General features: G+C 41.6%; 1 protein-coding gene across 2 annotated transcripts in view; it reads right to left on the reverse strand.

The window, feature by feature from the left end:
• Positions 1 to 22,882, reverse strand: part of Snx13 (sorting nexin 13) — a 92,629-nt gene extending 69,747 nt beyond the window's left edge. For both annotated transcript variants that reach the window (XM_041657976.1, XM_041657975.1), the window contains exon 1: positions 22,756 to 22,882. In XM_041657976.1, the coding sequence (XP_041513910.1) occupies positions 22,756 to 22,770 (15 nt within the window). In that variant the 5' untranslated portion in view covers positions 22,771 to 22,882. The remainder of the gene's footprint in view (positions 1 to 22,755) is intronic.
• Between the last annotated feature and the right edge of the window lie 207 nt (positions 22,883 to 23,089).

A 23,089-nucleotide genomic window follows, 5' to 3' on the forward strand; every position in this document is an offset into this window, starting at 1 on the left:
CTAATTTCTAAATAAATATTTTAAAGCCATTTACAAATTGAGGTTCTGGAGAAGAGGAGGGGGGAGGGGGAGGGAGGGAGGGAGGAGGAGGGGGAAAGGGAGAGGGGAGGGAGGAAAAAAAGGAGGAGGAGGAGGAGGAGGAGGAGGAGGAGGAGGAGAAGAAGAAGAAGAAGAAGAAGAAGAAGAAGAAGAAGAAGAAGAAGAAGAAGAAGAAAAGGCAGCAGCAGCAGCAAAGAGAACAAAGAGAAGAGACAAGACAAAAGAAAACTCTGGCTGGGATCAGTGACAGACGAAGCCCAGCAGTGGTGTCCACCAGAAAAATGAGCATGGTTTGTAGTAGAATCATGACCCCTCCATGTGTTCTAAAGATGTTTACTTGATGCTGAGGCAAATTTGGTTTGAAAAACAAAAACGGTCTTTCAATAGGTTATGCACTCTGGCCTTGAATTCCTAGCCTCAAAAGTTAGCTTCCTGAATCAGTCACAGGAGGAGCAGTCATGCTGCAAAGATATAACTTTACTCCTGTTTGACTAAAGAACAAGACACTTATGTGTACCTAAGCTAAAGATCATCGTGGGCAAAACTCAATTCACTGCTTTCACTAAATGTCCCCTTTATTCCCTCCCTTAAAAGGGAGTAATGCCGATCCAATTACTACAAGGAAATGTCAGAACTGTGTTAAATGACCCTCTTGGAACTTGCTCATCCAACCAGTTAACAAAGTCTGCCACATGTTTTGTCCTTAGTATCCCCTGGAGTCTCCTCTATTGCCAAAGCCTGAGGCAAATTCTTCAGTGTAGGTACCAGACTGTAGGACTGTGGTGGTTTGAATGAGAACGGGCCCATAGGCTCATATATTGGAAAATTCGGTTCACATTGGTTGACTGTAGGTAGGATTAGGACATGTGACCTTGCTGGAGGAGGTGTGTCACTGGAGGTAAACTTTAAAAACCCACACCAGGCCCAGTCTCGATATCTCTGCCTCCAACTTCCGGATCAGAGGTAAGCTCTCAGCTACTGACTGCTCCAGTGCTATGTCTGCCTGCCAGGCACCGCACTTCTGCCATGGTGATCACGAACTAGCCTTCTAAAACTATAGGCAAGTCCCCAGTTAAACATTTTCTTTCATAAGCTGCCTTGGCCCCAGTGCCTCTTCAGAGAAGCAGACTCCTACATTCTCCTTAGTGCCAAACAGTCTGTGATAACCATTGTGAACCTGGCTTTCCCACAAGCACGACCAGCTCGTTCTCTTGCTCCTGTTTCCACTCCAGCAAAATTTCCTCCCTAGCAAGTTCTCTTCAACAGCCAACAGCTTTTTCCATAAAGAACGCTTTTCCTTTCAAACATCCGTGCTGAATAGTCTAAAGCAACTTGACACAAGCAGAATTATCTAAAGGAGGAAGCTGAGAAAGCACACCCACAAGACCCCACTGTAAGTCATTAACTGCTAGGTGTGAGGGCCCAGCCCACTGTGGGTGGTGCCATCCCTGGGCTAGTGGCCCTGGGATATCTAAGAAAGCTGGCTGAGCAAGTCACGGGGATCCAGCTCTGCTTGAGTTCCTGTCCTGACTTCCTTCACTGATAGGAAGTATAAGCCAAATAAACATTTCCTCTCCATCCATTAATGCCACAGTGACCCGAACGAGGACACCCACTGTGCTTCCTTACAGCCTTACCTTTAAAAAAAAAAAAAGAGCCTAATATTTTTCATAATGTAAGGTAAAGAGGACTCCCTGAGTGAAGCCCTGGGTTTATGTGTATTTTGACATGGGCATAACCTGTTGAGGACTCCAAGACCAAGTGGCCCATGGAAAACGGGGCAACCCATCATGCAAGGGCCATTTTCTCTCAGGGGTCCAAGTACGAGCATCTGCGAGTGACTGATGAGTATGAGAGAAGACTAGCAGCTGCAGCGTCCTCCTCCTGAGGACTACAGTCTACAGAGACCACCTAGAGAGACCAGTCAGCCCTGCCCCACCCTGTACCTGATTCCCTCCCCACCTCAGTCAGTGGTAGGTAAGGAATACACAACAACAATGAATGGAAACCAGGGGCCATGACTTTGAAAATGAGCAAGGATGGGTATGTAGGAAGGTTTGGGGGGAAAAAAAGGGAAAGGGGAATAATGTAATTATATTATGATCTCAAACAATTTTTTAAAAATTTAAAGCTAAATGCATCCAACAAACTTGTCTATAGATCTCTACTTTTTAAGAACAAAAAGGAAAAAAACCTCCACATCTTTACTAGTACTACAGAAACCTGTGTGTACTTATCTAAACTATTCCAAGCCTTTCCTATGTTCCATAAATACACAGTTTTCAATGAACACAGTGAGAAGGTCCTAAGTGGTATAATTTGCAATACCTCTTAGGTATTTTTTCAGAAAAAAATTATTCCAACCCCAATTCTCATACACAACTTAGAAATGACACAGTATAAATCTATTTCCCCTTTATTTCTATACATTTTTATTAGTTGGGTCATACAGTATAAAGTAAATATTTAACCATGAATAATCCATCCATTTAGCAAGAAATAATGCAAATAATATACTAAAATTAGTCTCCTATCAGTAAAGCTACGGACAAAGAAAGAAATTAGAGAATACAACCATGACTAAAAATAAATGAAAAGTAATTTTAAAACAGAGAATCGAAGATGGTTGGATTAAAATACTCACAGGTCTTTACCCAGTACCAACCTTTCACGGGCTCTGAAGGTGTGGACTCTCTGATGACTGACAGCCACACGTGGTGCGACACTTAGTACTCATCTGATTAGCACTGATAAACCTGCACCGAGGCTCAGCTAGGCTGAAGAACTAAGGCCCTGACCACTCTGCCTTCCTATGGATGGAGACATGTCACCAGCAAGTCACATCACGTAGTGTAACCTAACGATGTCACCCGTCACAGCCACGGCAGAACCCTGAACCCGAGCTTTACAGCTAAGCCTGCACAGTGCGCCCCACAGAGCTCTCCAACAAATAACCATGGGGTTTGCAGAAGGGGAGAAGAATCCACATCTACCTGAGCATCAGATAAAAGAACGGAATCAAGAATTAAAAGAAAACCACGTATTGCTGCTTGGTTTTCATCTTGCAAGTGAGCATACCTAAAACTATGACTACAAAACTTACATATAAACATCACAGCCCATAACCCATCACAGCCTCAACAAGCTATTCTGAGTTTCATAACTTAAATACATAATTGAGGGGGCTGGAGAAATGGCTCAGAGGTTAAGAGCACTGGCTGCTCTTCCAGAGGTCCTGAGTTCAATTCCCAGCAACCACATGGTGGTTCACAACCATCTATAATGGGATCTGGTGCCCTCTTCTGGCAGAACACTGTATACTTAACAAAGTCTTTAAAAATAATAAAAAAAAAAAAAGAAAGAAAGAGGGGTGCAGTTTGAACCCTAAGGGACAGCCATCCTCTCTATTCTCTTAAAAAAAATACATAATTGAAATTAATTAACTATATACAAGATCATCTGGTTAAACAAAATAGGGCCAGTGAAATGTTTTGGCAAGTTAAAGAACTTGCCACCAAATTCTCCAATTGGAGCTTACTCCCTGGACCCACGCTGTGGAAAAAGAAAAACCGACGATCAAGTTCCTCTTTCCTCCAACACATTATATAGCATGTGCACACACACAAAATAATTGTACTAAATGTTCTTAAGTATAAAATGTTTAATCATGACAAGCATTTTGCTTAGGAAATGGGTTTTAATTACTAGTTAACACAGAGATACTCTAATTACGTGCAAGTTGTGTTTTCACAGAGTACTATTTTCTTATTTCTCCTATAAGCTATTACCAAATTTACTGTTTTACAGTTTATCTTATTCTGACTAAAAATACTGAAACTGTATGAAAATATTGTGACTAAAGTCCTGATTGAAAAGCAAATTCTCAGTCATCATATAGCTGCTTTTCTTTTACCAATATGAATCAGTATCAATCACAAATTTCCAGTCCCATATAGCTTTTCCTTTACTCTAAGGTTCTTTATAAAACTTATTTCAAATCGCCATGCAGAAAATCCTAATGCAGAAATAAGAGTAGTTTGCCGAGATATGATTTTTTTTCTCACTCTGTCTTAAATCTATACTATTATACATTAGAAAAAGTAAAATCTTAAATGAGTCCAGGAAAGCAGCAAATACAAAAGCAAACCACACTCTAGGCTTCGCCACTCATTGCCAGGCAGAGACAGAGCAGACCCAGGGCAGCGTCATGGGTGAAGACTGGTGTGCGAGGCCAAACTCAAGCTTGGAAAGGCTGAGTCTTTGTCAGAACTCACTAGGGAAGCTGTGTGGCAATAGTCCAGACCGTGGGTCTCTCTTTGGATCCCACAGAATCAATCCACTCTTTCCAGAGGACACAAGGTTGGAACTTCCTAAGATCTTCAATGCATCAAAGGTTTACACTGGCACCTGAGGACTATTCATCCAATATCCAATTATAATCCACCACAGCACGGGTACACATAGTTTTTAGACTATTTCTGAACCTGGGAGACCTGTTACCATGATGCAGTAAGTTTACTGTTGTCAATCCTGCCCTCTACACTAAACACATCCTTGCTCTTCATCCAATTTCCCACTTCCCTTTAGGCTCACTCTGCTTGACAGTACAAACACACACTTCCATAAAGAAAAACTGCTTCCTCTGAAATCTTCTCCAAGACTGCTTATTGTTTCATTCATCATTATTACCATATTTTGCATTTATCATTATCGTCTCAACTTTAATTCACAGGTCATGAGAACATGAGAAGTTTCCTACAAACACAAACACACACACACACACACACTAGTAATAACCTCTGCTCCCAGATAATTCTTGTTCATTAGGAAATACTTCAGGAAAAGGAAAGTAAAGAGGAATTTTAACATTCTACTACCAGGCTATGAAGCCTACAAATTACACCAGAAGAACAGAGGATGGGAACCGTGGTTTCACAATTTCCAATGTGCAGCACAGTTAAGGACAGTTTAGAAAATTCTCCAGGTGACTGCAATCTGCAGTCACATACAAACTACTGGTTCCCAAAGCACAGCTCACCTTTCACTGCACATGGATACATGGAATCCAACACACCTTTACCCCATATACTAGATAACCTGAGTCATCTCAAAATACACAAGGAGGACCCACCTCATTCTGTCTTTAATAAGTGTTTCTACATTAGCCAACACTCTCTGCAACTCTACTTTAAGTATGTAAGTAAGACTAGCCACCCCTTTCACACTGTCTTCTGAAGAGGAAATGCAAACACTTCCTATTTTCTTCTCTAAGCCCTCTAGCGCTAAAGGTTGTTTGTGCCGACTGCTTCACGGCTGGCCTCCAAGGCCCACCACGTCAAAGACTCTCCTGCCAGTGTCGTCATTTATCACCGCAACTGGAACTGTAACTTTCCCATGGTTACCACATTGTAATGAGTTTTATTTATAAAGACCTAAAACTGAGTCTGCTCTGTACACTGCTGTATACTTGATGTGGCACATACAAGACTCCTAAAACTATGTGCTGTGTAAGTACAAGCATAAGCAAGGGCAGATCTGCTGAAATCAAGACACTTCCTCCAACTCCCAAAGATACACCCTCATCACCTTACTTCCCTTCCTGAGAATTTACTAACATCTGGGTACTCGTCCTTGAATTCTGTGTTAAATCAATTTCGTAAGGAACTACTTTTTACTGAGCAGGAGTATAATAATAAATAAAAACTACCTAAGAAAGTAGATGAAGATTATCAAAGAAGACAATTCACAGCATTATATTGAGTCATTTTTCTAAATTTAATGAAAATTCTCTCATACGCATATACACAAGAAAGTAATAAAAAAAAAGGTGATGTATAAAATAGAAAACTAGGGACTATGGAGATGAACTCAGATCCCCAGTACCCAGAGAAAAGGCTGGGCATGGCAGGATGAATCTGATCCCAGTAACAGAAATCAGGGAGGCAGATGTTTGGGACTTGCTGACCATCAGTCCAGCCAGCCCAGCCACATGATGTGCTCTGGATGCAGTGAGAGATACGGTCTCAAAAACTAAGCAGAAGGGGCAGTTCAGTGGTGGAGTGCTCGTCTTACATGCATTAGTCCTTAGCCCCAACCTGAAACCCCAGCACCACAAAAATGAAAATTAAGGTGGAGAATAATTGAGGAAAATATCCAATGTACTCTGGCGTGGGTGTGCACACTCATACACACACACAGACACACGCATTCATCACTCACGTGTGCTCTCTCTGTTGTTCACTCACTAGCGTACACACACATACTCATGCACATCCCAGAAAAGCACTTTCAATACCTCTTTATCAAGAAACATGAAGTTTCTTCCACCTTTATTCATTGAGTAGCATGGAATTTTGAAAAAGCAAGATACTGTAATCAGCATTGTATTGTTTTACAGTGGGGTAGGCCACTTTTCCCACAAAAACTTCATCTTCTTAACTCATGTTCTGTGTCTTCAATTAACTACCAACCTTTAGTATGCAAAGAAACCCAAAACTTTAGAGCAGGATTATAATTTCTTCACTTCTAGGATAAAAATGAAAATTTTTAAATTGAAATTGTTTTTTAAAATGACTGTAAAATATCATGCCAACATCTGTTTAGACATAAGTTGTTTTAAATATTTATCTATGCCTTTTTTCTATTAAACATACTTAATCTGGAACAAAAAAGTTTCTATCAAATGTCTTCTGGACATTTATTATAATATTCTATTTTTTTCTACTAGACAATTATAAGTATGAGTTTACTATCCAGTACTTAGACATTTTTTTCATATCTTCAATGAATTCTATTTAATTGTACAGGGTAGATTTCCTTTAAGGTCAGATCAGAACAATTTCACTTGTAATTCCACATGAATGTTACAGCAAAGGTAATCTCTAAACCTGAGATATATTAGATACATTAAGTGAAAAGATGTTATAAATTTGCATATGTATAAGCCCTTTTTAGAATATAAACATATCATAAAACATAATTATTTGTGACTGCCTGAAGAAACGAAACCTCCATGTAACACTTGAACTTTAAATAGAAGCAAGTTGCGGAATTAAAATGATGTAATCTGCAAGTTATGATGCTTCCTCACATAAAGTCAAAAAGAGAAGGAAAAACAGCTGGATTTTCGTGAATATTATGTGAGATTTTTAAAATGTGGATAGGGCTTGGAGGGGTGGCTCAAAGGTTAAAAGCTCATGTACTCTTACAGAGAAACCTGGGTTCCATTCCCTGAACCTATGTGGCAAATCATAATTCTCTATAATTTGTTCCAGGGGGTCTAACAACCCTCCTCTGGATTCTGTGGGTACTAGGCGTGCACACATGTCACACACACATACATACATGCAAGCAAAACACAGATACAAAATAAATCTTTTTAAAAATTAAAATGTTAAATATCATATTTTAAATACATCCCTACAAATTGACCCAGCACACTGAAATGCGCTTCGGACAAACACCTAGCAGCAGCAGCTTGAACTACACCCAGTCTTCTCCAGAGACTACTTCTGAGCAACAGGCAAGGTTTTGAGTCATTATGTCCTTGACATAACAAGAAATTGTTTCATAGAGAAAAGGACTGTTTCAACTTTATTTTTCATAGCAAAAAAGGAAACATCAAAAACGAAGTTAAAATCTTGGAAAGCCATGTTTCTCAATCAGTTCCTATTCTCTAAGACTGTTCTCTTCAGATTTTTCTGAGTAGTTCAGAAACTACAACAGATACATAACAGACATGACCCAGCACTATGTCTGGCAGAAACTACAATAGATACATAACACACATGACCCAGCACTATGTCTGGCATGCCTAGTTAGCATGTGGCTTGGTCTGCTCACCTGGGGCCACCCTGCAGCAGCTAAAGACACTGGAAGTCAGTCACCCTCTGCCCTCATCTGACTCTAATAGCTCCAGTCCTAGGGAACTAAGCTCACACACTTTAGCATGACTAAACCCAGTTTACACAACAAAGCTTCATCCACCAGTTGTGGTGGTTTGAATAAGAATGCCCCCATATATTCATACATAGATTTGAATGCTTGGTCACCAGGGCATGGCACTATTAAGAGATGCGGCCTTGTTGGAGTAGGTGTAGCTTTACTGGAGGAAGTAAGCCACTGGGGGGTGGAAGCTCAAGCCAGGCTCTCATTCTCTTCCTGTGGATCCAGATGTAGAACTCTCAGCTCCTTCTCCTGCACGGTGTCTGCCTGCATGCCACCATGCGCCCTACCATGATGATAATGAACTAAACCTCTGAACCTGTCAAACAGCCCCAATTAAATGTTTTCCTTTTTAAAACCCCTAAGACACCAGGGTTCCTCTCTAAGGACACAAAACTTGTATAACAGCAGCAGTTTGGGGCACAAAGCAAAACCAAACATATTCATAAAGGGCCTATGTTTTTCCTTCATCCATATAGACTATAATGCTGCAGAACACTGGGCTGCAGAGATGGCTCAGTGGTTAACAGCAAGAATTGCTATTGCAGAGGACTCTAGTTCAGTTCCCAGCACTGCTCTGGACAGCTTAAATACCTGCAACTCCAGCCTTGAGGGAAATCAGACAACTCTGGCCTTCACAGGCCCTATACGCACAGCACATACCCACATATGCATGCATGGCCTTAGTTGGGGTTACTGTTACTGTGATTAAACACCATGACCAAAAACACAACTTGGGAAGAAAGGGGTGTATTTGGCTTATTCCTGTATATCACTGTTCATCACTGTCCTGAAGGAAGTTTCAAGCAGAACAAGAACTTGGAGGCAGGAGCTGATGCCGAAGTCATGGAGGAGCGCAGCTTATGGGCTTACTCTCCAAGGCTTGCTAAGCCTGCTTTATTAAAGAACCCAGAACCACCAGCCCTGGGATGGCACTGCCAACAATTAAGAAAAGGCCCTCCAGGCATGCCTAAAGCGCGATCTTATGGAGGCATTTTCTCATCTGAGGCTCCCTCTCTCTGTTGATTCTAGGCTGTGTCATGTTGCCATAAAATTAGACAGCACATATTTACACACAATTAAAAATAATTTTAGAAAAATCAAAAAATACTGAATATTTCTGTTATTTCCAATTCTTAGTTTCTGGGGTTTGTTTGTTGGTTTTGTTTTTTTTTTCTGTAATACCTATTCAAATGGAAATCATTTCTTTAATGGTAAGCGGACAAAGTAAGATTCGCACTGTGCAAACCTAATACTGGTAACCCTAATTCTTTTCCTACATAACAGGTAGCGTATGTTTAACACAGCAATATGAGCTACCACTCACTAAGTTATCAGGACCTTTGCTAGCTTTTAATACAGCTAACTCTAAGAACCCTCTCATGAGTAAGTTATATTAACAACTATACTCTAAAGATACAGAGAAAGATAAAAACAAAACAAAAGGTCACAGAAATGGTAAAGCCATAGAATGAGAGAATGAACTAAGCTTGATTTTAAAATCAAGGTACAATGTAGACTATTATTTTGTAGACTGCGAAGCAGTTTGTTTGTTTAATAGGGGACAGGTATTTCTGTACAGTAAATCTGCATAATCAAAGTAATTTTGCAAGACTGAAAACTTCAATTAATTATAGGGAAAAAACAGGAGTAAATAAGCCAGCACCTTAAACTCCTGGCCACTCTTTACGAATGTTCCTGGGAATCTGCAGGTATTAAGGGAACTTTCAGTGTTCTGGCGCTGTCGGAGTTCAACATAAGCTGCCTTTAGAAGGCTAAGGTCTGTATGGTGGCAAGGCGAAAGATATCAAATCAATAACTAACTCTGAAAGTACAAGGAGCTTCATATAACTCAAAGATGAGCCTTTTTAATCAAGATAAATTTAGGGAAGAGTCATGCAATTACATTGAACTGCAACTTTAAGAAAAATGTATAAATTATTTTATTTTTTTCATCTTGCAAATAAACATGAAAAATATTTTTATACTCAAATAAATATAACACAAAACATAAATATTATAAATGTTAAATATTCTGTGGAGCCTAATTTACTGAAGGTAATAAAAGGGATGAAGGTTAGGGAGAAAATTCCTAAAAGGGAAAAGTGTAGGCCTTAAATCATGGACAGAAAAGGAGAGTTGGGGAGGGGCCAACAACACACACAGTAACAGACAAGAAAGGGAAAGTCAAGTACAGAAAGGAAGGAGTAAGACAGGCTTCACCACAAAGGGCCTTGTGGCAGCGGAGAAAGTTACTGTAACAGAAACAGTGGCTCCCTGAGAACAAAACACTTCACTGTTACATGAGCCTGCCTGCAAGACTGCTGTATAAAGAGATGAACATTATCTATCTGCCTAAATATTCAGCTTTCATTTATGTAAGCAAAAATTTTATTTGCAATAACATGGCCCTTTATACTGTGAATATTGGAGGGATTAATTTTACTGCTCCTCACTTTCTGGTTCCCTAAAACAAATGTTAATAAGATTTAATGAATTATAAAACACACATCGACTTGACTTTCTAAGACTTTTATTTCAATTACTGGGAATGACTTTACATGAAACTTCATCAGGCTGACCAGAGTCCCAGGCTCTGCATGACAATGACACTGGTGACATATGGGATGAGTCGTCTACAATTTCCTCTTTCCTTTCATCTAGAGTAAAGGGTTTGTGGGCCAAAGACACATAATTGTTAACCAAATTTTCTGATTATGACCAATTTACATTATACAGGTGTCGTCCTTCTTGTTTTCCTCTTGAAAGTAGGTATGAATCTAATTCTTAAGATTTACACTAGAAATATAATACCTACATTAAAAGTTACTAAAAACTTTCAAAGGAAAACATTAAATTATATGGCTCAAAGAGAATGATTCTGTTTAGCATTTTCAAGCCTCTTCAATGAAACAAAAACAACAGAAGACAACTCAATAAATTCTAAGTCTGAAAAAGAAACTTCTTGCTATTTACAGCTAAAGAAATAATCATGCAGCAAAGGACTCACTCAGTGTCAGTTCTAAACAGGACTCAGCATGGACCACTTAGTACTCACCAAAACCCACGGGGCAAGCACACCAAGTAGTGGAGAAAACTGCAGTTCAGAAAGGCTAGGCACTTCACCAAGGTCAAAAGATGCTTAGAATGACAAAAGTTGTCTTCAAACTCAAGTACTCTGGGGCGGTCACCGCTGCTAACCAAAAGCACCCAGCTCTTAAGAAGGTCTGTGACCTGCAGAGTGCCTCTCAGCCACTCTTCTACTGCTGTGACCAAACCCCTGGCCACAGCAGCTCAGAGAGCACAACCCTGGAGCCCACACCCAGTGACACACCTCCTCCAACAAGGCCACACTTCCTAGTCCTTCCCAAACTGTTTCAAGCCATTCTCATTCAAACCACCACAAAACATTAGAGGACCTATACAAACACAATCTAAGTTCACAAACATTCATGTTTTACATGAGTGTTAATTATTTAACTTTTTAAGTTACTAGACATTCATTCAAGGGTTCTTGACTGTAAAGTGAAATTTAACAAACCATGAAATATTGTGAAAGCCTAGGATCAAGCTACTCCATATTTTGTGAAGAAAGAAAGAAAGAAAGAAAGAAAGAAAGAAAGAAAGAAAGAAAGGGCAACACATTACACTTATTGTAGTCTGATTAAGCATCAGTGTTGTTTGTTGTAAGAAAAAAGCAGGGTGCTGGAGAGATGGCTCAGTGGTTAAGAGCACTGGCTGCTCTTCCAGGCATGAGTTCAATTCCCAGCAACTACATGGTGGCTCACAACCATCTGTAATAAGATCTCACGCCCTCTTCTGGTCTACAGACATACAGGCTGGCAGAATACTGTATACATAATAAATAAATTTTTTTTCTAAAGTATATCTCAAGTTCAGAAATAGAAATCAGAAACCAACTACAAAGTACCTTATGGCTTGTAGAAACACTAGGTATCATACATCATCATATCTTGAAGTCACATCATTACCTGATAAATTTGTGTAATAACTGAAACACCCTGAAATTTTGTTTCACAATTAGCTCTTCCATTGAAGTCTATTTTACAACCTCCAAGCCTCAAGAGATGATGACCTGAAAGGCCATTTTTTGCATATGTTCATTGTTAAACAACAATGAGAAAACTTAAAAACACACAAGGCAAGGGACTACATATCTATCTTGTTCCAAACCACAAGCAGGCTAAAAATAGTCTCAATGTTTCGGGAACGAAAGCGATCCTAGATTAAACAGAGCAACATCCAAGGACTTTTCAGAATACCAGGTTAAGGTCAAAGAGTCATAATTCACCTTTGTGTTTTTCAGAAATGCATGAGACTGAACTATGTCAGTAAACTGGAGAAAATGGTGTTATAGAGTCAACAATGATGAACTATCTCAGTTGACATACACTAGCTTCTCATGCTACTGAATATGCTATGCAGATCATCACAGCTTCAACAGCTGAACAGAGTAGAAATGGATTATTAACAGCAAACTCTCCTGGTACATTATTATTCTGTAAACAATGGGTGAATACATGTACAAAATGACGCTCAGTGCTCTGTGTAACTAAGAAGCATTTTAATCTGAAGAAGGACGCTTAAAAGAAATCCCACACTAGCTCAGACGGTTATTTATTTAGGGGTAGACTCACAAGTCACAATCCTCCGCTGGCATGGAGAACAGCAACCGAATCCTGCAGCAAAAGAGGCCGGACGAGCGCTTTACATCGGCATAGTATAAGAGGGCACAAGTAAGTGGGCAGGTAGTTGAAAGGCCACTGGCAGTAGGAATTCCAACACTCTCCCCTTTGTTTAAATAAGAGAGTTCTAAGCCTAATACAAAATTATATACAATAAGAACAAATATATTCAATAATTATCCTATCCTAATGAGTTTAAGTCTTGTATAATAAATAACCTGGCCAAGTCATGAGAGGAAAGTAACTACAACTATCTAGTCTTCAACCCCATCGAAGACCTAAGAAGGGAGATAATATTATTTGAATAGGCAGGAAGTGCCATCAACAACTTCCAAAAATGTACAACAAATGACAGAGACAACTGGCTACCTGGACAATCACACCAGTCTCATTTGCAACTTTGAAGGAACAATCTTTGCCTAAGGCTTAGAGTAACTGACAGACCATTTTCAGAGGCAGGAAATTTTTTAGAACCGTTTTACACTGTCTTGGCAAGATTTGACAGTCTTTTTCTTTGTGTCTTGCTTATCCATTTCCAGATACCATGTACCTTGTCAGTGGTTGAGGCATGGGCAGTTCCTTGCCCAAAGGTCAATCATGCCAAGAAGAAAACAAACTCTGAGTTGAGTGTCTTTGGTGCTCAACATTCACTTGGGAATAGATCAGTGCACTGTATGGCAGATATAGCTTTTACTCAAAAAAAAGGGGGGGGGTTATAGGCTGCATGGTGCTACCCAGAGTTTAGGTAGTGAGGATGACTCCCACCCCGCAGTCCTAGAGGGAGAGGTGAACTACATCCACCATATTTAAAACCTGAGAGAAGCGGACCCAGCACCCAGGGCCACTGAGACCAAACTGCTTAGCATTTTAAGAAACCCTTCTGATCAGAAAATAATTACAGATATGCAATAAAGAAAAATCCAGATAAAAAAGACCTCTAAATGGGTCACAGTGTTATATCCTTCTGGAGTCTTTGATGGAGTTGAAGAATTTATAGCTATAGTTACAGTTTTCCTTAGTTATAATAAAAGATAAAGTAGATATAAATACTGTAACTGTAATTCTTGCTTGGTACCTGTTTTGTCATATGTAAGTTTACTATTTTGAAGTTAAAGCTTTCCTTTTTGTTTAAACAGAAAAGGGGAAATGGTGTGGGAGGTCCTTCTGTCTGTGTTGCTTTTATTGATTAATGAATAAAGAAACTGTCTTGGCCCATAGCATGGGAGGAGGAAGGCAGAGTTGGAGAGAAGCCATGGAGCTGCCAGAGTCAGACACGCCGAAACTTTGCCAGTAAGCCACTGTCACATGGTGATACACAGATTAAAAGAAATGGATTAAATTAATATGAGTTAGCCAATAAGAAGCTAGAGCTAATGGGCCAAGCAATGATTTAATTAATACAGTTTCTGTGTGATTATTTCGGGTCTAAGCTAGCCGGGGGGCTGGAAACCAACAAGCAGCCTCCTGCAACATTAATCCAGAGAATCTGATAGCACCTGCACATTTTAGAAGTGTGCCTGCCCTCAAATTTCTATCTCTGAAATCAATGACTACATTTTTATCCACACACATATATTTGTAAACATTAACAGCAACATTAAAAACCATTAAGCTGAAACATTCTACAAAGTACCATGAAAATCATTAGAGATAATTTAGGTGTGTGTCTAAAGATGTATAGATGTGCCAGGCAGTGGTGGTGCACGTCTTTAAGCCCAGCACTCAGGAAGCAGAGACAGATGGATCTCCGTGATTTTGAGGCAAACCTGGTCTATAAGAGCTAGTTCCTGGACAGCTAGGGCTGTTGCACAGAGAAACTGTCTCCAGACACTCACAGATGTGTAGATGAATAAAAATTTTAGGGACTCATGAAATCAGAATACCATGTAATCAGAGAAACAAGATAAAAATTTACTTCATCAAATTCATAGTTCATTACAGATAAATTACAACCTGTTATATTTTTCCCCTGATGAAGAAACAAAGACACTTACATTCCTAACTCAGGCCCTCCCTGCTCAACTGCCTCTTTTCTTTTCCTCACTATTTTTTACAGAGGGGGAGGTGGAAGTAATCCAACTATCTAGAAATAAAATGGTCAGCCCATGTACTTAACTATATAAAATTTCTAAGACATAAATATAAAAATAATTATTGTGATACCTTAAATTCATTGTAGACAATCTTATCTAAGTTATTTTCCACGTGTATTAATTTTTCTTGAGGAGATGTTTAATATTTATTCTGTCAACACATACTTCAATGTAAAGTACCCAATTTAAAGTGCTATTTAGACTTTGGGGACACAACTTTAATGATCAGTCTCAAGTACTCACACTTACAGGAAAATAAATAGAGATCAGACCAGAGTACATGCACTATTTTCACTAGGGTAATGGGATTTGGCATCTGCCTGTAAAATGTGATAAAACCACTCTAAGGATACATAAGAGTCTTTAGAAAAAGAAGAAACAGACTCAAAGGCCTTACGGGTTAGTTTAGTGGCAGACAGCAGACTCCCAACACCACAGAATAGAGAAAGAACAGACCAGGGCTCACGGGGCTCCTCCTCCAGCTCCTGACTGCTCTTCAGAGCACCTGTCGGGAATTGTGGGACGCTGAATCAGAGCTGCCAGTCACCATCCCAATGCAGGAGCAGCTGCACCTGGCCTTGGAGGGTGAAGGCAAGTGATACTGAACTCTAAACCACAGTCTCCAACCTTCTTTCCCTCTTAATTTTACTCTTTAATAAAATGCCTTGTTTCACTCTGACGACAGAATCTGAAAGGCCTCAGTTCTGACGGCCGAAGTGGCCCAGAACTAAATTTAGCCATGACAGTGAGGTTTCTGAGCACAGGTTTCCAGTGTGACCCACATTACCAGATCATCTTCCAAGTCTTCTAACACAAAGTAGCCATACTCTCACTTGGTAAACAGGTCTACCTTTAACACAATTTTAACTAAGGCCTTGGCAATAGTATCTACAACAAGTTTCAGTTTTCTTTTTATGAATTTACCAAGGTATTATTATCTCTGTTTTACTGAGAAGGAAACCAATGCTTACAAAGTCCACAGGACTACTTCAGGATCCACCTTACACAGGATCGGCAACTCGAGCCTCTGAACACTCAGCATACAGGTTATTTGCATGCTGTCTTCCTAATGAGATTGGTACAGACTTAAGGACACATCACCACTATTCCAACATGTGTGTTTGCTTAACTATAACCACCTTTCAAAGTTTAAAATGATTTAAAAGCTATCATTTGCTTCAATTCAAAGTTCCCTTTCCTGAATATTTAAGAAAATATTTGCATAATAAAACCTGACTCTGAAACTGAATTCTAGAGTTGTGTCAAGTGACGAAACATAACAGTTTGTGAAACCACAGAATTTAAGACACAGTTTGTTTAAGCTGTAACCTGAGAAACTTGCTCAGGAAAAGAAATCTGTGAAATCCTTCATCTTTCCCATCAAATGGCTCATCAGCGAGCAGCCCAGGAAAATGCAGGGCAGACCTAGTTTTCCCTTCCTAGCTCATGTTCCCTAGTGTTCACTGCTGCTTAGCTAAGTCGCTCTGTTGATCCCGCTATCACAGTCTACCTCAATATGCCCTCAAGCCTTTTACTGTAAACTAGAATTGACAGAATCATCAGGAAGCATGAGGACTACACACAGCAAGAATATTAAATCAGAACACAGCACCTTTATCATCTGCAAGTGGGCATGGACATGCAGGTCGTGTTTACATTCAGAGTTGTACAGCAAAGCATTCTACAATGATCATATGATGTATCAAGGTCTGAAAACTCTTAAAGCTTATTTCCTGCTCCCACCTGACATTGATTTCCCCAAATAAACTATAGAAAAGTTTGTAAATACATAACAATTAGTGCCATAGTGCTTCTCATCATAATCTAATAATATACCAATTATACAACCCTTTATCAATTTCTGAGGGAATTGATCATCAAACTAGATGGAGATTTACCTAACACACAAAAGGCCCTTAGGTTTCGGGTTGTGGTGTTAACTAAAATATCACCTCGTTTTGCTTTGTTTGCAATCATATCACCTCTGAATATACAAGAGTCATGGTGACACATTCTCAGAACCCCAGCTCAAAAGACTGGAAGATCTAAAATCTATGGCCCACTGGTGCTACAGGCTAAGGCCCCACTGCAAAACAAAGGAATTAAAAATGAGAGAGAGAGACTATAGGCATGACAAATTAAAAATAATAAAAATAAACACTTTATGTTAAGTATCCAATCTCTGAAAATTTGGAAAAAATGCAAAAGTTAAGTCCTTTAAAATTCTTGAAAATAGGTATACCGTAATTATTTTCCAAGTAAAAGTAAATCTTAAGTTGGGGGCGGAGCATGCACATGATGGAGGGAAACATGCCTGCCACAGTCTGAGATCCAAGGAACAGGTTGTAAAATCAGTTCTCTTTATCCACCTTCACATGGAGGGAAACATGCCTGCCACAGTCTGAGATCCAAGGAACAGGTTGTAAAATCAGTTCTCTTTGTCCACCTTCACATGAGGAGGGAAACATGCCTGCCACAGTCTGAGATCCAAGGAACAGGCTGTAAAATCAGTTCTCTTTATCCACCTTCACACGAGGAGGGAAACATGCCTGCCACAGTCTGAGATCCAAGGAACAGGCTGTAAAATCAGTTCTCTTTGTCCACCTTCTCATGAGATCTGCAGATTCAACTCAGGTCGACAAGCTTGTACGACAAATGCTTTTATGTGCTGAGCCATCTCACAGGACCCCATATGAAAGTTCAGGGATGGGGACTTCAGATCCCCTGCACCATAGAAGATGATCCTAGCAGCACATACCTGGAGTCCGGCAATGGACACAGGAGATACAAGCGGCTCACTGGCCAGCTAGGCTAGCAGAGTAAGGGGGTCCAGGTTCAGAGAGATTCTGTTTCACATGTAAGGCAGAGGGCAGCAGAAAATGACACCCTTCCAAAACCCCTGGGTTCCACAAGCACAGGCAAGAGCACACACGTATGTGCAAATGCTCATGCATGCATGCACACATACAAACACAAGATAAATAAATTTGAAAGACAGAAAACTCATGTAACAATAGAAAATATTGGCAAACACGGTTCTGATAAGGGGTTACAATTTAAAACACAAGGGATTCCAACCATTTAAGAAAACAACCTATTCCAATAGGATATGAAAGACCTACTATGGTCAACATGAAGATGAAAAACTGTTCACCATCAGGAAAATGCAAATTAAAGCTACAATGAAATATTACTTCCTATCTGCTTGTTAGAATAGCTACTATCGAAAAGATCAAAGATACCAACAGTCCCATGGAAACTAGCATAGCTGTCAAGGAATAGGATACATGGCCATTCTTCAAAAACTGAGGCAGAACTACTATTCGCTCCTGCAATACAAAGAACTCTTTGTCAAAGGGGTATGTGCACTGTGCTCATGACAACACTTCTTGTAGCATCCAGAGAGGTGATTACCTTCAGTGTCCATCAGGATGAATGCACAGGGGAGGGTTTTCTCCAAGGTGGGTGGGCATGCAAGCAGGCACAGGAAACCCAGCCCACCAAGCCAGGGAAAAAGCCCTTCAGTCTCACACAGGGAAGAGATGTCCGGTTGGCCTAAGGCTACAAAGTTTCTAATAGGGAGATATTTCGAGGTGAGCGGCTTAATCCCAGCTCTCCAGAGGGAGAAGCAAGCAGACAGATCTCTTGAGGTCATGATCAGCCTGGTCTACATAGTGAGTTCCAGGACAGCCAGGGTTTTGTGGTCTGTATAGTGAGACCCTGTCTCAACAAAACAAAGTAATATTCAGCTTAGCTCTTCTAAACACACCAAAGAAGGAAAGTGTACACTACCAACCAGGGTCATTCCAGTGAAAACCTTCTACGCCCTTTGCAAAGTCCTTTCCACACCTCTTCACATGCCGCAAATACCGATAAGCCTCCAGAGTTCTTGCTCTGGTTAGCAGCCTTTACAATGCCATTAATTAATAATTAAAGAAGCAGCTCATATAGTTTAAGGATTAATCGATCCCAAGAGTATTTCCACCATAAATATACTAATCAATAAATCCAGCCATAGTATTTTACGTAGTACTACAGGCAAGTGTGTGTGTGTACAGTCAGTCATGTACGTAAAGGGTCCCTAGCAGCTCAGACCCTTTTTTTCCTTGATACCCAATCATCCACAAGCATTTCTGGAAGTCTCCATGGCCACATAACTTTGCAACAGGCTATAACTGTATCACTTTGCTTCTGAGTCAATCACCCATGGAAAGCAATGAGCAGTCCTCCAGAGAGGAAACTGATTTCATTTTCTCTGTGCAAGTATCATCCTAATTTATCTAAACCACAAGCCCTTTTCATTCCTTAACAAGTTGGGACTTCTAAGAGTCCTGCCATTAAGGCCTTTTCCATCTGTTTTGTGTCTGCAAACCTTGAAGTAAAACACCAGTACTCATATCTAAAAATCGAAAACACTGTCATAAACTCAGTGCCACACACTCACAAATCCAGGCACTTCTGTCTCTCACTGTCTCTCTCTTCTAGTTGTGGGTTGTCTGTTTTTGAGGAAGGGACTCCCGTAGCCCAGACTGGCTTTAGAACCAAATGTCGGCCTTGCTCCTCGAGTTTACACTTCTCAAGTGCTGGAACTGCAGGTCTGAACCATCCGGCCCAGTCACTATTTGTGCACTCACAGAAATGACAAGTACCTGACAACTGATCACACAAACCAACGGTACGCCATTATTCCCAGAATCAACCTGGCACATTTCCTCCACCGCCTATACCTTTACTTTGCTGTCAAACTACCAGAATCATAGCCCTAGAACAGCTTCTAAAATAAAGAAAACCTTAAAAGTTTACTAATGAAATTCAGTGATATTTAACAATATCTTAATACTGAGAAAATTCACACTAATTACAACACATTCTGAAGTTTAAAAAGTCCCAATATTGAGATGTAAAGTTAACTATTAATGCAAAAGGCCAGAACCTATTAAGCAAATAATTTTCAACCATATCATGATAAATTTTTGCAAATCTTATGGGAGAAACATTGAAAATACTAAGTCTTAATAGGGACCAAAGCAGAGGAAGAAATCTTTTTTTTTTTTTTTTTGGTTTTTCGAGACAGGGTTTCTCTGTGGTTTTGGAGCCTGTCCTGGAACTAGCTCTTGTAGACCAGGCTGGTCTCGAACTCACAGAGATCCGCCTGCCTCTGCCTCCCGAGTGCCGCCCGGCCAGAGGAAGAAATCTTAACTGCATATTAAAAAGTAGTTTCCTCACTCCTGCTGGAAAACATGAAGACACACGAATACACAAAATGAACAGTCTTCCAAATAAGTCAACTGCTTATTTAAAAATTTTTAAAGCAAAAACTGAAGCCAAAAGTTAAAAACAAGGGCTGCCTAACTAGGCCTATACTTTCAATTCACAGGAATGTCTTTTCACAGGCTTCCAAGTTTGATGTATGTATTAGTTTGCTTAATTGAGTAATGTTCCCTTTTGCCTTACTTAAAACAGCTCTTAACGAATAACTCACGCATTATCTCATTTCCGCCGTTTCAATTAAATCTATAATTTGATAAATGCAGAACTGGATAGTTTCGTGTAAATGCTTATTATTGATATTACGATCACATATCTATGTATGCCCACTTCGTTGTTTCTGTTTTTAATTAAGACCAGCATAGTGACAACATCAGAAATGGAAAGGACGTAAAAGGACAGGAATGGAGGGAAGGAGGGAAAGGAAGCCGGGAAGGGGAGGACTCCACACTGTGAAGAGACACGGCACAGAACTTGAATGAGAGCATTCAAGTGTGACTCTAACTCTCAACCTGCTTTGTCAGGAAGCCAAAAGTGACAGCCTCACTGACCTGGGTTCTGACCAGGGAAACACCTGCTAAGCGTGACCAATAAAAAGATTAGGAAAACCTTTCAGGAGGCAGTGCATCCCTATAGATTCGGAGATCTAACATTAACTAAATCATCCCCTAAACCCGAAGACCTGGTGGCTGGTGTTTCCACTTGCAGACAGACATACGTATGCGTTTGCACACACACACACACACACAGACACACACACGAAGTCATTTGTATCTAAAACACTTCAAAATTGGACTATTTACTGGGCTTTAAAAAAAAAAAGCCAGAGAAGTGAAGTTCAGCAAAAAGCCTCAAGTAATGAATTCTCTTCTGTTCAAACGCTGACAATATTGAGAAAAGGAAGTAAGATGTTTTCAAACTGGTCGAGAAAGCTGAGCACTACTGAGGACAGCTGAGCAAAGTGGTAGGTCCTGAACAGAGTCAGGACACCAGGCTCCTAGCTCCAGCTGGTTCACTAACAACTGTCTGACCTTGGACATGTCTCTGGACTTCAGTCAGTTTGTCTACAAAATGTCTACGGAAAATCACAGATGAGATCAAAGGACAATTTAATCTGAGTTTTACTTTAGAGAGGCAGCCCAAAGTAGTGCTTGATAAAATAACTCCATAGGAACTACCAACAGTGGAACACTACCAAGCTCTGCCACTACCAAGCCCATGTGCTGAACACACACAGGTACACACACAGACCCATGCTGCAACAAAGGAAGGTTTACTACTGTGACCTGTTTAAAACACTTTACTGAAGCTTAGAATGAATGCTCGGCCTATCCAAACCAAGACAGTTACGCTGGCATTAGCTCACTATTTTCATCGTGAAAAGATCAAAACTCTAAAAAGTCCTATCAAAAGGACATGCCATACTACACAAACACAGGCAACTCTGAAAAGTTACTAACACTAATATAAGGCACCTTCTCGCCGAAATATGAGAATAAAAGAAACTGAACTGCTACTTGCTTTTTTAAATATACAACTAATGACAAGTTACGGTAGACCACATTCTGTGACAATGAAGGTAGCCAGAAAACTAAAAATAAAATGTAGAACTGGGAAACGTGAGGTGAACTTCTAACAACTAGAAACGCGTGGTTCCTTAGTTAACAGTCAACCGGTAAGGATTTCTCAGGTGCGACATATATGCCAGGCTCAGGACACAGACGACAAACGAAGCTGCTGCTTCTTAGTTAGCCAAGTTCCAAAGGCTTGGAAAGTTCAGTGTGTCCTATTATTGTACCGTCGCTCAGAGCACAGTAAAAGCCACTTGTCTCAAATATTTTATTTCCCTTTCAGGCCAGTGTAGGGCTGCTTCCCAATGATCACTAACGCTGCTTATGACCCTCACAGCAGCTCACAAGAATGCCCACACCTGTCCCTGACATCGGGATCCTCACAGAACATCAAGTGCGCACGGTCCTGGGGTTTCCCTAAACCCACAGCGTCAGCCGTCCACACATGCACGGACCATTCGCACAGCCATGTCACCTCCGGCCACTAACCGAGCAGCCCCGAGAAAGTCCTACCCCGTAAGGTTTTGCCAGTGCAGGCAAACTCTACTTCTTCAAAGTGGGCACTGAGAAAAGGGAAACCGATTGGTCCATCGCCGCTGCCCTACTTCCATTTCGGGACACAGGAGAAAAACTGTTCCGAGGGGGTCATGAAGGTGGACGCACGGCCAACTGAACTTTGGGACAGGGGCACCGACTGCGGGAACGCGACGGGATGCGGGGGCCGAGGCGGAGGGCGCGAGGCCGGCGAGTCGAGGCAGCGGCAGGCAGAGCGGCTAGGGCCGGCTGCCCCAGGCAGGATGCTGGCCCAGCCCGGGGAGGCCGAGCAGGCCCGGTAGCCCGGGGACGCGGACCGGGCGGAGGCCGGCCTCGGGCACCGGGACGCGGCGGGGGACACAGCGGCGGCCGCCTCGGGGCAGCGGGGCGCGGACGCCGGGAGGCAGCGGCGGCCGGAGGAGGTGGAACTCTGCCGAGTCAGCACCGCGCCCACTCGGGGGCACTTGTGGGAGCCGGCGGCCGCCCGTGAGGGCCGGGTCGAGCCGGGTCCGGTGGAGCCGCCGAGCGGGTCGGGCCCAGCGCCGGCGTCGGTGCCGCTCGCCCGCCCGCCTCTCAGGTAAACAGTGGGGCGCCGCTTACCTCTGTTAACATCATTCCACCCCGGGGGAGTGAGGTCCTCCCTAACCTCGCCGCATGGCAGCAGCCGTCGCAGCAGCTGAAACGACCCGGGTCGCCGCCAACGGCGGCAACTGCTGCTTCAGTCCCGTCCCGGGCGGCGGCTGGACTCGGCTCCGCTGGCTTCCCCCCGGACGGGCCGCTCGCGACGGACGCGCCGCCATCTTGGAAGAGCGACGTCCGCGTCTCCCCGCGACGTGCGCTCCTATTGGCCGGCGCGCCGGGCGCGGGCGTCTTGTGACCGTCTCCATGGCGCCGGCGCGCGCAGGGGCGGAGGCGGCGGGCGCTGGGCCGCACG

Source organism: Microtus oregoni, unplaced genomic scaffold (assembly GCF_018167655.1).
Source record: "Microtus oregoni isolate MIOR12 unplaced genomic scaffold, Mior012 000009F_ref0000495, whole genome shotgun sequence".
Classification (NCBI taxonomy): domain Eukaryota; kingdom Metazoa; phylum Chordata; class Mammalia; order Rodentia; family Cricetidae; genus Microtus; species Microtus oregoni.